The 13222-nt window shown below is 49.8% G+C and overlaps 1 protein-coding gene across 1 annotated transcript; it reads right to left on the reverse strand.

Annotated features, from left to right (window-relative positions):
- Positions 1-757: 757 nt before the first annotated feature.
- GRP (gastrin releasing peptide) lies at positions 758-11898 on the reverse strand. Its single transcript, XM_008261475.5, has 3 exons — positions 11293-11898; positions 6345-6591; positions 758-1110 (listed from the first exon to the last, which is right to left on the reverse strand). Exons 1-3 carry the CDS (start codon positions 11429-11431, stop codon positions 1104-1106), a joined length of 393 nt encoding a protein of 130 aa, XP_008259697.5. The 5' UTR covers positions 11432-11898; the 3' UTR covers positions 758-1103.
- Between the last annotated feature and the right edge of the window lie 1324 nt (positions 11899-13222).

Here is a 13222-nt window from a genome sequence, read left to right on the forward strand (position 1 = left end):
TCAGCAAAATAGTGCAACATCACGCTAAGGGCTGAAGATAAGGAAATCAGTGAGTGACGGATAGGGCCAGCCTCCATTTGCAACCCAGCCTGTCCATGATGGTTACTTTTAGTTGTGAACTTGACTCCACTAAGGAACACCTGTGAGTCTGAGTGGACCAGACAGGAACGCCCTGTCCTCAGTGAGGTGAGAGTGACACTATCCTTTGGCTGGGATTCTGTAGAGACTGAACAAGCAGGTGAACTGGCCTCGTGCTCTGAGAGCTGGGACTTACTCGACTTCCGCATTGGCCGTCTATCGCTTCTTGCTGGCACCCAGCCTTTCAGCCTCCAACCGAGAGTGCCACCCTCAGCTTCCCTGGCTGGAGGCTGGAGGCTTTGCACTTGGGCTGAGCTTGCTCCGGGCACCCCAGAGTCTCCAGCCTGCAGAGAACCTGCCGTGAGATGGCTCAGCTACTGTAGGCAGGTGAGCCGATTCCTCTAATGAATGCTCCTCCACGGGTCAGGATACACACCCTTTCAGTCCTGTCTCTCCGTAGAACCCCGACTAACATGCTGTCCAGCAGTAGACTGAGTGTCTATGAGCTCCTACCAGTAGCCTCTAGAAAAGATATAAATCACTCTAAGGGATCACGAAGGGGCCTTCAGAGCTAAAAACTCAGCCTGTCTTCGCGAGCAGGCGAACACATCGCCAAGACGCTTGCTAATCTCTGCCACGCTATCCTCTCACTTGGGACTGAAATAAGAGAACAATCCACCCTTTGGACAACGTGTTGAAGCTTTTATTGTGAACAGGAGCAGACCAGGGCCTTGAATCGAATCCACAAACAGCTTAGATGTAAAAAGCATTCATTGGAAGACTCTTTCTGGACAATCGTTCACGGCAAACAAGCTCAAACCGGATGCTGCTGCCGGAAAATCATGAATGTGGTCGAGGTTGAAAGACACAAGAACAGGTAAGTGTTTTGCACAAAGGAGATCTCGTGGGTGGTCCCGTGGCACTGATGCTTGCAGACCGCAGTGTCTGAAGGGTTTGGTTTTGCTCCTTTGAAAGAGGCTGCCATTGTCCATTCGGCCGGGGGCTCCTTCCTTCCCAGGGAGATCCTACCAGCTTGAAAAGACACGAGAAAGAGTTAAGCAAATGTTCTTGGTGATGCTGCAGTCCAGTACTTGAAGTAGATCCGTTCCTAACCGGAAGCACCACTTGGGAGCTTGTTAGGCAGATGCTTGGGTCAACCCCATACCTGCTGAGTGGGACACCAGGGGGTGGAGTCCAGCAGTGTTTTACAAGCCTCCAGGTGGTTCTGCACACTTAGTGTTGGACTGAAAACCATGGCTGTTCTCCCAAAGCAAACCTAACCCCCTCTTTTCTTTTTAGAGCTACTGCATTGGTGGGGGAGGGTCTCTGTGGCATCAGATTAATATGCACCCTGATATGATTACTCGGGTACGTTGGAACCAGTGCTGGAAATGAAACGTACAATCCCTGGGAACTTATTTGTAGAGTAACAGGCAGGTCAGGGGATGCCGGGAGTATGGAATTGCAATTCTCACTCTGCTTTCTTTGGCAACGTCTGGTTACACAACTGCGGGCTGGTTCGTGAATCCCACAATGACACATCCAAAACCTATGACCGTGAATGGTGGTAGTACGGGCGACTTGGGAAGAGGATCTGGGCTCCTGCCAGGTCTAAATTTATTGTGGTTTATTTGTTGTGGCTTCTGCTCCAATGAACTAAGACCGAAAAGGAATGAGTAGTTGTTATTTAAAAATGCTTCTTGGTTCCCATCTAGCAACGTTTGCCTGCAGAGGGCAGAAAGCACTTTTCACCCAGACCGGAGCTTTATTCCTCTTCCCCGATTCTCAGCTCAGATTCGCCACGGTCCAGAGCAGTCATTTGTTTCTAATAACAGAGCTCCTGCTATCCGCAGCTGGGTGATAACCTGCTCTCAGCGCCACTGTTTCGACCAGGTGCTAATGAGCCCAGGGCCTGGGGGTTCGATTCCCACACATGCCAATTAGCTTTGCTTTCCTCCCAGAGCTAGGGGCCCCCACCAGCCTGAAGACACTGCCGTGCACCGTGCTGTATGTCACGGGTCTTAAAAAAGGCCGGCAGTGAAGGGGGTGAGGGGGAGAGAATCCAGAGACGTTGTCCCAGCGGCTCAGAATACTAATCATGGGAGCTTTGGCTCAGGGGGACGGAAGTGAGGCCGCCAGGAAGGAGAGTCACAGACCGAGGCATGCCAGGGCCCTGGAGGCAGACGGGTCCGTGGGAGGGGGAGAGGAGCTATTCCGAGATGGACACCGGCAGAAACTGCCGTCATCGTCATCGACATCGACATTACAAACTCCATGCCGCTTTCCCTATGTTTGGAGCTCCCTTTGGAGCATTTCAAATATTAAGAAACGAAGCCTTTCTGTTCTCGGCACGGATTTGATGGGACAGCAAGAGCATTGCTTTGAAAGGCAGGACAAGACTTACGCATCTACTTCCTGTCCACAGCCACCTCTGTGCCCCCATCTCCACTGCCTCTCTTCATGTGCATTCAATGAAAGGAAAAACCCAACACTGCAACCGACAGTGCGTGGGACCCATGTCCCTAAGGGGCCCCAGAGGCCAGCGGATATGCCACTGAAACTCAGAGCGACCCACAGCCTTGTCCAGGACCGTGGGCTAGGCACAGCCCTTTATTACAGAAATCAGGGAGCCGTAGGTCTACTAATTTCAGGATAGTATTGAAAACTTGGTGGGAAGGGCATAGGAAAAAAAAGACTAAGGTCCCCTTGAAAAGCACTGACCGTCCTTGCTAATGAAGTCCAGGAACCTAGAGGCAGTGCGCACTTAGACGAATCTCTCTGAATTAAATAAGTGTCTTTGTCATCCAAACATGCTCAGAGTTCTTAACGATAGCTCCGGGAGAGCTGGCAACAGGACTTGATGTTTCATTATGAAAATGGGAGCAGAGAGCATATGGGCATAGTTTTTAATTTGAAGAAAAGTCTTGCAGCCTCTGAGAATGCCTGCTGCTAATTCTGGGGCTGCTTGGCTGAATTATTGAGCTTCTCCCCAACACTGGGAGATAGATGGCTTTCTAACAGAATTATTCTCTCGGCACTCCGTCTTTTTGAATGATGTCAGTTTTCAGAAGGGCACACTTGGAGGTGGAATTTCCAAGCCAGGAGGCGTGATGGGCTGTTTTGGTGTCTGCAAAGACTGAATAAACTGTTGCATTTGTTTTTCCCATCATTGGGAGCTACATCCAAGAGAAGAGTACCAAGCTGCAGATAGCTCATTATTTTAACTCGAGGTAAAATGAAAACGATGAGCTTTCTAAACTTGTCCAAAGAAAGACAATGCACAGGAAGGGTAGAAAAGCAAGGCCTGGTTATGGGAAGATGGCCTGACTCTGCCCACTTTGCGTTCAGTGCTGTCTTTAGTCAGTCGCTCTCTGTAGCTGCCCACTCAATCCATCCCATAATGCTGCCACTCTGAGGCCTTTCTGGAGCTATTATCCTTTTGCAGCTCCTGTTGGGACTTACAGAATATGCTTCTCAATAGGGTAGGAAATTTTTGATCCTTGAGTAAGGAATTGAATGTTTCAAAAAACCCAAGGCCAGTACTGTGGCACAGCAGGTTAAGCCACTGCCTGTAAGGCTAGCATCCCATACGGGCACTGGTTCGAGTCCCTGCTGCTCCACTTCCCATCTAGCTCTCTGCTAGTGCACCTGGCAAAGCAGCAGAAGATAGCTCAAGTGCTTGGGCCTCTGTACCCACATGGGAGACCCAGAAGAAGCTCCTGGCTCCTGGCTTCAGATCAGCGCAGCTCCAGCCATTGCAGCCAATTTAGGGAGTGAACCAGCGGATGGAAGATCTCTTTCTCTGTCTTTCTCCCTCTCTCTCTCTCTGTAACTCTGTCTTTCAAATAAAACAAATCCTTGAAAAATTTGCAACCATGTGCAGAAGAGTATGCCACTCACACTGGACATTGCTGTTTGGCTCAAAGATGAGCAGGACAGAGTGATACCGTTGGATGTGTTGGAAGGGGTACTTTGTGAATAAGCTATGAAGGGGAATCCTTTTCAACATTTGTCACAATTATTTTCAAGGGCTGAGTGGGGACGATCTTTGTTACTCTTCAACAAATGCAAGGGGTACTTGACCAAGAAAAGGCACGCCCAGCAGGGGCTAAGAAGTCCAACACCAGCTCGAAGAACCCAGCCTCCCCTGCAGAGTGTCCCTGAAGTCCAGAGCTGATCACGAAACACCTATAACTCAGGTGTGGGCCAGAGAATCACTTGGCACCTTGGACAAAGTTAGTATTTATTTCTGAATTGGTTGAATTAACCTGGATTTTTTTTTCTGAATAAAAGCTACTGAAGACTTATCTCCAGATGCTGAGTGTAACACATGAGCTTTTAGTTTGCGTTAGCATAGAAAATCCCTCAGCAGACAAAAGGGCACTGAAACATAAAAGCTCCCTAGGAAAGCAGTGTGATCTGTAGTGGAAACCACGAGGAAGAGGACCTGCTGTGGCATCCTGCCGCTTTCCTGGTTGGGGGGTGGGGGGCATTCCCTTCGCGTGGCACTGACGGTGGGAGGCAGCCTGAGCACTCTAGCCTGGATTCACCAGCGCAGAGCTCTGCCAAGTATCTCGGTTTCTCTTCTCTGACATGCAGAGAGTAATAGAATCCTCCTCCCGTGGTTGCTGTGAGCAAACACTGAGAGATGGACGTAAACTGCTTGGCCGAGATCAGGGAGAGTTGTAAACACTCAATGAAACTAGCATCATTATTATGGCCATTTGTAATTATGATTGACTTTTATTACACACATCACGGAAACTTCTTACAAGCTAGTGAGCATCACACCATTCCCACTTGCCTTGCTTTCTTCCTATAGATTTGGTTCTCTGCTTTATCCTGTTGACTCTCTCTGTATGCAAACACTGCCAATCTGATGAGGTTATTTTCCCCTACCCTCTGTAAAAATCATACCTAGGATGAGTCACTTGACCTCAGAGAGATTCACCGAGATTTGAAGTACTAACACGAAGCCTGAACAATGTAGTCTTTTTTTTTTTTTTTTTTTTTTGACAGGCAGAGTGGACAGTGAGAGAGAGAGACAGAGAGAAAGGTCTTCCTTTTCCGTTGGTTCACCCTCCAATGGCCACCACGGCACGTGCACCACACTGATCCGAAGGCAGGAGCCAGGTGCTTTTCCTGGTCTCCCATGGGGTGCAGGGCCCAAGCACTTGGGCTGTCCTCCACTGCACTCCTGGGCCACAGCAGAGAGCTGGCCTGGAAGAGGGGCAACTGGGACAGAATCCGGTGCCCCGACCAGGACTAGAAACCGGGGTGCTGGTGCCGCAAGACGGAGGATTAGTCTATTGAGCCACAGCGCCAGCCACAAAGTAGTCTTAAAACAAATATGGAGAAGCACGATTTTGCATATTAGGTGGCAAACAAGAATGCTTCCTTCCCAAAATACCTATGAATATGCTCTTCCTTCCACTACTGTTCATTAAAAAATAGATGTATCTGTAGACCCATAGGGATTTACTCAAATACGATACTGTCTTGTTGTCTTGTTATTACAAAATTCTGCTAAGAATTGGCAGTTCGAAACATTTCCTCCAACACACAATTGCAAATAAACACAATTCCTAATAAAACTCCTAAACTGGAGTTGGTACCGAAAACCCTCTTGAGGTGTTCAGAGAAAAAGTAGTCTGTCAGGTCAAAAAGAAATGATAGCATAGAAATTGTGTATTAATTTGCTTAACATGTGTTGGTGTTGGTCTATGTAGTGGCTATGAAGGCTTGCATCATGCTATGGTTTGAATAGGACATGGCTCTTGATATCACACAGATACTTAGTCCCCCAAGTCATAAGTGGGTGAAAACTGAATCCAACCATGGTATTTAGGAGGAGGGCCTCATGACAGGGCCTTAGGTCATTAGAAGGCATTAGAAGGTATGTCCTTGGAAGGTAGCTCTCATGAGAGGGCTGGTTGTAAAAGCTGAGTTGTGCCTATACCCCCACCCCAGCCCACTTCCTGGTTTCCTGTGATCTTCCCTCTGCACATCCTCCCCGGTTGCCAACCTCCACCCTCACTGCATGGTCAAACCAATGGGACCTACCCGATTTTGGACTGTGAACCTCCAAAACCATAAGCCAAAATCAACCTTTTCTCTGCATTGATATCTCTCAGATATCGTGGCGTAGTCATGAAAACCTGACTCATGTACATCAAAAGCAATTTTATTCTTTCCTAAGTAAACATCCCCTCCTTCCAGCTCTCCCCAGATTCCTCCACCCTACCTCTGGAGGACGTTTGTTTTACCTTTCTTGGCGTTTTGAGCCAACGTCTCGAAAGTTGCTGCTGTCCTCTGAATCCCAGGTAGGCTGGAGGTTGCCCAGGAGCTCGAGTCGATGTGGCTGCTGGTTCCTATTCCCCTTTTCTTCCATGAGGCCCAGCAAACTCCTGGCAGCTTCTTCCCACCGAATGTACTCCCGCAGCTGCTGCTTCAGGCTGTCCCTTTCAGAAGCATAGGGCGACTCTCCTGTGCTCTTCTTCCCCATCAAGTGCCCTGGAAAACCAAAACCAAATCAGGACGCCAAAAATCAAACCAAGGGGAGTGAATGCATGAGAAATTAAAAGGATACCGATTCCATTTCTGCTGCTCCCTACTAAAAACTACAAAATTAGCAGCATTTGTTTATTAGAGGCTACTTCATAAATGGTAGATCCTGCCCCCTTCAAAACAGGCCATTCAAGGTCCCTGGACTTGGTTCCAGCACCTCCACTACCTAGCTAGTTGACCTGTGCTAAGTCACTGAGTGTCCGCAGTCTTCCATTTCCTCCATTATAAAATGAACACGGGACACTAGATGTTGCACTAAGGCAACTTCCAAATCTAAAATTCGATCATCAAGTCTGGGTACCACCTTCTATTCCCAACTGAAAGATGGAGTTTAAGCATCTTCCTCAGCCAGTTCTGAATTGCTGCTGAATATAAAAGTCTTGGTGCTCCTCTTTGTATGTTTTTTTTTTTTAAGTTCTTATATGTAATACAAATGTACCAAAGGAATTTCTCATCTAAACTCTTTCAGAACTCTAGCTGAGATTGAAACTAGAAAACTTCACCTCGAAATTATGGTTTATTGAGTGTAATGAAAAACAGGTTGAAAACAACTTCTAATACCTCCCAGTCACATAGAGGTAGAATTTTCTCTTCAATGTCTGATGTGTTTGTGGCTCCAAGAATGTGACCTGCTGTCTAAATAAATAAAAGGTATTGTTAAGGAGGCCAGACCACTAAAAACTTGGAAATTTATGTGTGCGAATGAAGGTTACAGAAGGTCAGCAGTGGGTGTAGAATTCAAGACCTGCATTCCTAACATTTATGCTGTCTTATTTACTTTCTTTGGTTGGTTTTACCCAATCTCTCTGTCATTGAGCTTTGTAAAACCATGGGATTTCTTATATCCCTAAAACTATGGTGCTTTTTAAAGAAAATGGGTTTTGTAGCTCAAATGTTGATTTGTCATTGGAAGTATTTAAGGCAACCTTCATGTGAATAATATTGGGAAGATCCACAGTGACTTAAAGTGAAAGAGCAGCTGTATTCACCAACAGAGAAATGATCCTTGTAGCTTCATTGCCTTCATGTGAATTGCAGTTGGGAGTTTACAGAATGTTTACTTGTGGCTTATTCCATTTCACCCACACTATTGTAGACTTGGTGAAGATGAGACTTGCCAGGAGTCACACAGATGCAAGCAAAGGTTCTAGAATGAAAATCAGCTCACAATGCAGACTCTATCATTACTGGTTTTTGAAGTGTTTTTAAAACTCCTAAGGATGTAAGGTAGCTAAAAATCACTCTGGGGTCTAGAAATGAGGGTAAGGGCCACAAATGGCTTTCTATTGTTGTAAAAAGGAGTAGGGGTCGCATATCAGTGCCTCATGACTCATTATGTGACTCAGAAATATTAATTCTCTGAGAACTAGGGAGCCTGAAAGTGAGCTTTTACTGCATTGCATTGTGAGTACTTGTCAAATCACTTGTGACATGACACTTAACTTCCTATTGAGGATGGTGTCCCAAGTGATGGATTAGAATCCTGGATGATGGGCTGTTATCCGCTAGGTCAACCTGGTGCCCGGATATCCATTAAATAAACTTGCATTCATCCACAACGGTGATTATGTTGCACAACTTCCTGGGAAGTACTCATGCATTCAGCTTTATTTCTATGGGGAAATTGAATCATGATTGGAAGGCAGAATTGGGACTCTGATGCTCGCAGGTACAACCTCAGTTCCTCTTGCCTGCCCTAATTGCCTGTCATCTCATTAGGATGCCTAGAAATGAGACAGGAGTTATTGGCCATGAAGCAGAGGGGTGGCGGAGATAGTCTACAAACACCAACTTCATCTTGATCATACCTGAATGATTTCATGGCGTTTTCTGAAATGGGAGAATAAAATCTCCATTCTGTGATTGATTTCCCATTAATCTTTATGACAATTTCAGTGCTTGTGTGGTGGGTGTGTGGTTCAACCCCTTTACCCCCAACCCTAGGTCCACAAACTGGTGTTAAGAAAGCACAGATTCCCTGGGTCCTGATTCACTTTTGAGCTGGCTACTGTCAACCAAATCATTGTCTCCATGGCAGCATAGATGATCTGCCCACTCCCACCTCTTTTCTCATCATCATTTATCACATGTCTGTATCATAATAATGGAGATCTCACCATAGACAAAAGGCTCTTGAAAAACTAAAACCTTTCTCGGAGAAAATAAATCTTTTGTCCTTTTTAACCATTTAAAGATACCCAAAGGGCAAGCTTGAAACAGATAAAAAAATTTTTGGAGTCAAAACTTGACAATTGCTCTAACTTAGGAAAATAAGCATTAAGGCAGGGATGAAAGTGCGAGGTACTTCTAAGAGCTAGCTTTTCTGGAGCCACGCTTTGTATTTCACAGTTCTGAACTGCACGGCCATGTCAGCTGCACACTGACACTGGCAAACTCAACCTTCTGGGACAAGCCTCGTGTTAAATCAGAGCCACAGGTAGCAGCGTTTCATGGGAGTACAGAGCCTCGTCCCCGGCGTTGGTGCTGACATATTTTCATCACATGGACAAAACATTTCCATGCACATCAGGCCCCAGGAGACTGGAAGTGTTCAAGCTGCTAACTTGTTTCCCTTGCTGCACCTGGAAGTGTTCAAGCTGCGAACTTGTTTCCCTTGCTGCACCAAGCTTCTCTGAGCTGGAAGAAGCAATTCCCTTAACAAGCCTGCAAATGTATGCTGACAGCTTCCTTGTGGACAGCAAAATGTAGCTTTAGTTTTATGTAATTAAAACGAAACTGCATGCCTTTGGTGATTGGTGGGGATAGGCATTTTCTGGGGGTAATTGAAAGCCAAATTTAAAATCTAAGCACATCAGTCATCCTTGTTGGTGCTCGCATTCTGTCTGTGGGCACGTCTCGCCTACTCGAGGCAAACTTTTTCTCATTCATAATATTTTAGGCTGAAATGTGGTTTTCTACTTCACCCCCCCCTTTCCTTGTCCTCAACTCTTGCATAGCAAGTAAAGGGAGGAAAAAGGAAAAGCCCATTTGAGAATAAACCAGCAAATGGTATTTGGGGATGGCACTGGGCAATAAACTTTGGAGTTAGGAGTTCCCAGGTGCCACTATGACAGGTGAATAAATGACAGTGATCCTACAAAGCTGGGGACAGACAGATGTGCAGTAGAATCAGCGGGAATCAGGGCTGGCCCAGCCTATACTTGGCTTAACAAACCCTGTTGGCCTCCTGTCCCTCTGCGAGGATTACCTAATAATAAGCCTTTTTAATACAAAAATGTGGATTTGAAAAAAAAAAAAAAAGATTGGAAATCTGGGTTTTCATTGTTCCTGTCCAGTCTGCCTGGTGGTTGGGCCAGACGATGGCCACCTAATGAGCTCAGGTCTTTGGAAGAAGTTTGAATTCAAGGTTCCCACCTGAAATGTGAAGGTTTCTCAGCTTCACCCATGCCAACCTCTTCCCCCTCCAACACACACACACCAGAATCCTGGGTTCCTCCCATTGCCAGAGATCACAAATCGCCTCACGCCTGGAACTTGCATGGGATTTCTCCGCAGCAGCCCAGAGCTCTCCACTTGTCTGACAAAAGCACACACAACACAGAGGAGCTGAGGCTGGGGCAGTTCCATGCTCACCCCTTCCCCAGAATCCCTCCTCTTCGCACCGAGAATCCGTGGATCGGTTGATGGGACCCTCTCCTAAACAGATGAGGAGGAAATAGCCACACACGCCCCTGGCGTCTCTTTTGGGGTCTCCCAGCTGCCCAGGAGATGTCGGGGCTGTCGGAGTTGGCTCTGCGCATGGAGGGGAGGGGGTTTTTGAGGAAGTTGCAGGCTTTTTGCCTTTGCGAGATTAAGAGTGCCTGGTGAAGCCGAGAACACCCGGGTGCTGCAGGGTGCGTGCGCGCTCGGCAGACCCCTCTGGGACTGCTGCGGTCAGCACCAGGGAACCTCCAAGCTCAGGCCCAGAGAGCAGGACTTGTTGGCAGAGCAAATGGGGAAGGAGCTGAGGGAGAGGGTGAAGTCGTGGAGAGACCGAGGAAGAGCGAGAGGCGCAGAGATGTGGGCTGGGCTGGGCGAGCAGGCGCGCTTCCGAAGCCGGCTGCAGAGGGCGAACGAGGCAAAAGGGCAGGGCACAGAAATCACTGCGAAGGGGAGAGAAGGGCTAGGGACAGCTGGGGACAGCCCCAGACAGCAGCACTGCTCCCGGGACACAGGGGAACCTCGAGGCGCGAGCTGGACGCCTGAGGTCCCCACACCTGTGGCTTTGCCAGGCGCAGCCCGAATTCCAGCCCACACCAGGACTGGACCAGGGCTCTAAGATGCGCTCTGGGGACCCTGCTCCCCAAAGTGGTTCAGAGCGAGAACCACGCCAGACGGGGTTGTGACTAGGAAGAGAAAAGCGGGTGTTAGGTGGTGCGGCAGGGGTCGGGATATCGGGATAAGCTGCCCGCTGGCTCAGGCACCCAGGGGAAGAGAGCGGGAAAGGATGGCGCGGGCAGCCTGCGGCTGGTGAGGGACCCACGGGCATCCCGCCGCGGGAAAGGCTCGGGCCGACCCAGCCTCCAAAGCCGCCCACCACCACCACCACCACGGGGGACACGGTGCGAGATAGACCACAGGTCCCCCGACTAGCTGCTCCCTCCGAGGAGGACCAGGGCGCACAGTTCCCGCGGCCAGGACACTCACCCACTGCCCAGTGGTTGCCACGCGGGTACATCTTGGCCAACAAGGTGCCTCCGCCCGCTGACACCGGGGCCGCTGGCCCCCGGGGCGCCTGGCACAGCACCAGCGCCAGGAGGACTAGCGGGAGCTCTCGGCTGCGCATTGTCCCGGCGGGAAGCCTTGCAGCTCTGGGCACTGCTGGACGCTGCGCTGCGCTCTCCGGCGGAGCAGGGACAGGAGGGGCCGGACCCGGGAGGAGCTCCCAGCCGCTGGCGCTACTGCTGCAACCTCCACCAGGACCCCGACTTTATAGGCGAGCCCCCAGCGCAGGGATGGGGGGCGGGGGAGGGCTCTTCTAGCGCGGACAAGAGAGCTCTGACGTCTTCCTATCGCCAGCCCGCGTGCGGGGACGCCGGCCCAGAATATCACCGATCTCCCCTCCGAGTGATGCCAAGGCTGAGAGCCCACTGGCCCTCCCGTAGCCCCATCCTCCTCCTCACATCAGGTTCCTTCTTGCCATCTTCGACGCCTTCGCTGCTGCACGATCCTCCCAGCTTGCACCGGCCCCCACCCGCCATCGCTGCCTTCGGATTCTCTAAGGGGGAGCAACCATCCTGCCACCTGATCTCAGAGGGTGCAGAGGGCTGAGCACCAAGGAAGCTCTGGGGCGTGGCTGGAGGGGTTTACAATCATGATTGCAGGAGACACCTGCCTCTCTAGGCCCCTCCCCTCTATGTCCCAGGCAGGAGACCCCTGGCTCCCCTTCCATACACCCCCCCACACACACTCCACCCCCACCAGCAGTGCCCTTGGCTCATCCTGGTTTTCCCAGGCCCACTGGTTTGGCCAGAGCAAGAGCTCAGAGCAGACACGCTCTGTAAAGAGCTAACAATAGTTCACCATGTGCCCGGCCCTGTTAGCAAGCGCAGTGTTTCCTTATAATAGCGGCTCGGGAAGGGCTGCTCCCAAGCCGGCTCCCCCAGGCTGCCTCAGCCCCGGAGCTCCAGCTGTCCCTCAGCTGCGGCGGGCACACCTCTCCAGCTTGTTCAACTTGCGTGTGAGCCTGCTGTCCTCAACACTGCAGAACGGCCACTGGCCCAGTCCCCGAGGTCCCAAATGCCATGGATACGGAGGGGCTGGGCACCCAGCAAAGCAACAGTAATAGAAGCGGGTGGGATGCTGTTGCCCACGTTTCGGCTGCCAGAGCTGGCTCTGTGGTGGTGTTTGGAGTAGGTGAGATCTATGCCTCCCCTGTGGGGCCTTGGTGCTCCCTGCAAATCCAGTGATACCCGTGCAGTAGAAAACGTGGGCTTGGCCTGAGGATCTATTTTTTATCTTATTTATTTGAGAGGTAGAGCTACAGACAGAGAGAGGGAGAGTCAGAGAGAGAGGTCTTCATCCACTGGTTCACTCCCTAAATGGCTGCAATGGCTGGAGTTGGGCTGATCCAAAGCCAGGAGACTCTTCCGGGTCTCTGACATGGGTGCAGGGGCCCAAGGACTTGGTCCATCTTTCACTGCTTTCCCAGGCCACAGCAGGGAGCTGGATAGGAATAGGAGCAGCCGGGACATGAACTGGCTGCCCTATGGGATGCAGGCGCAACAGGCGGAGGTTTAGCCCACTACACAACAGCGCTGGCCCCTGAGTATCTATTGATTGATTATATTTATACCTAGGTAATTACACATGTTCATGACTGCATATTCTTGTACCTGAAGAATATTTCCACATGTACCTGACTTCAAGGAAAAATACGCTGATCTGAAGATCATTATTAGTAGCCAAGGAAATAATCTAAGTCAAAACCCAAAGGAAGAAAGTGTGCAAATGAGCCGACTCCATCCCCCCTGGGCTCTTGGCCTCTGCAATGGATGCCCTGTAAGCAGGTGTCTGGCAGGCAGCATGCCCCTCCCACTCGGTGAGCTTGCTGGGACACAAAGACTTGTTCCATGGG

This window comes from Oryctolagus cuniculus, chromosome 10 (assembly GCF_051225735.1).
Source record: "Oryctolagus cuniculus isolate XC-2025 breed Fujian yellow rabbit chromosome 10, ASM5122573v1, whole genome shotgun sequence".
In the NCBI taxonomy this organism is placed as follows: Eukaryota; Metazoa; Chordata; class Mammalia; order Lagomorpha; family Leporidae; genus Oryctolagus; species Oryctolagus cuniculus.

Bases quoted from the DNA above. Each gene is read 5' to 3' on its own strand.
- GRP (XM_008261475.5), bottom strand. From the start codon at position 11,431: ATGCGCAGCCGAGAGCTCCCGCTAGTCCTCCTGGCGCTGGTGCTGTGC. The intron at 6,592-11,292 runs GTGAGTGTCCTG...TTGGTTTTCCAG, and splicing joins TGGCAACCACTGGGCAGTGG to GGCACTTGATGGGGAAGAAG.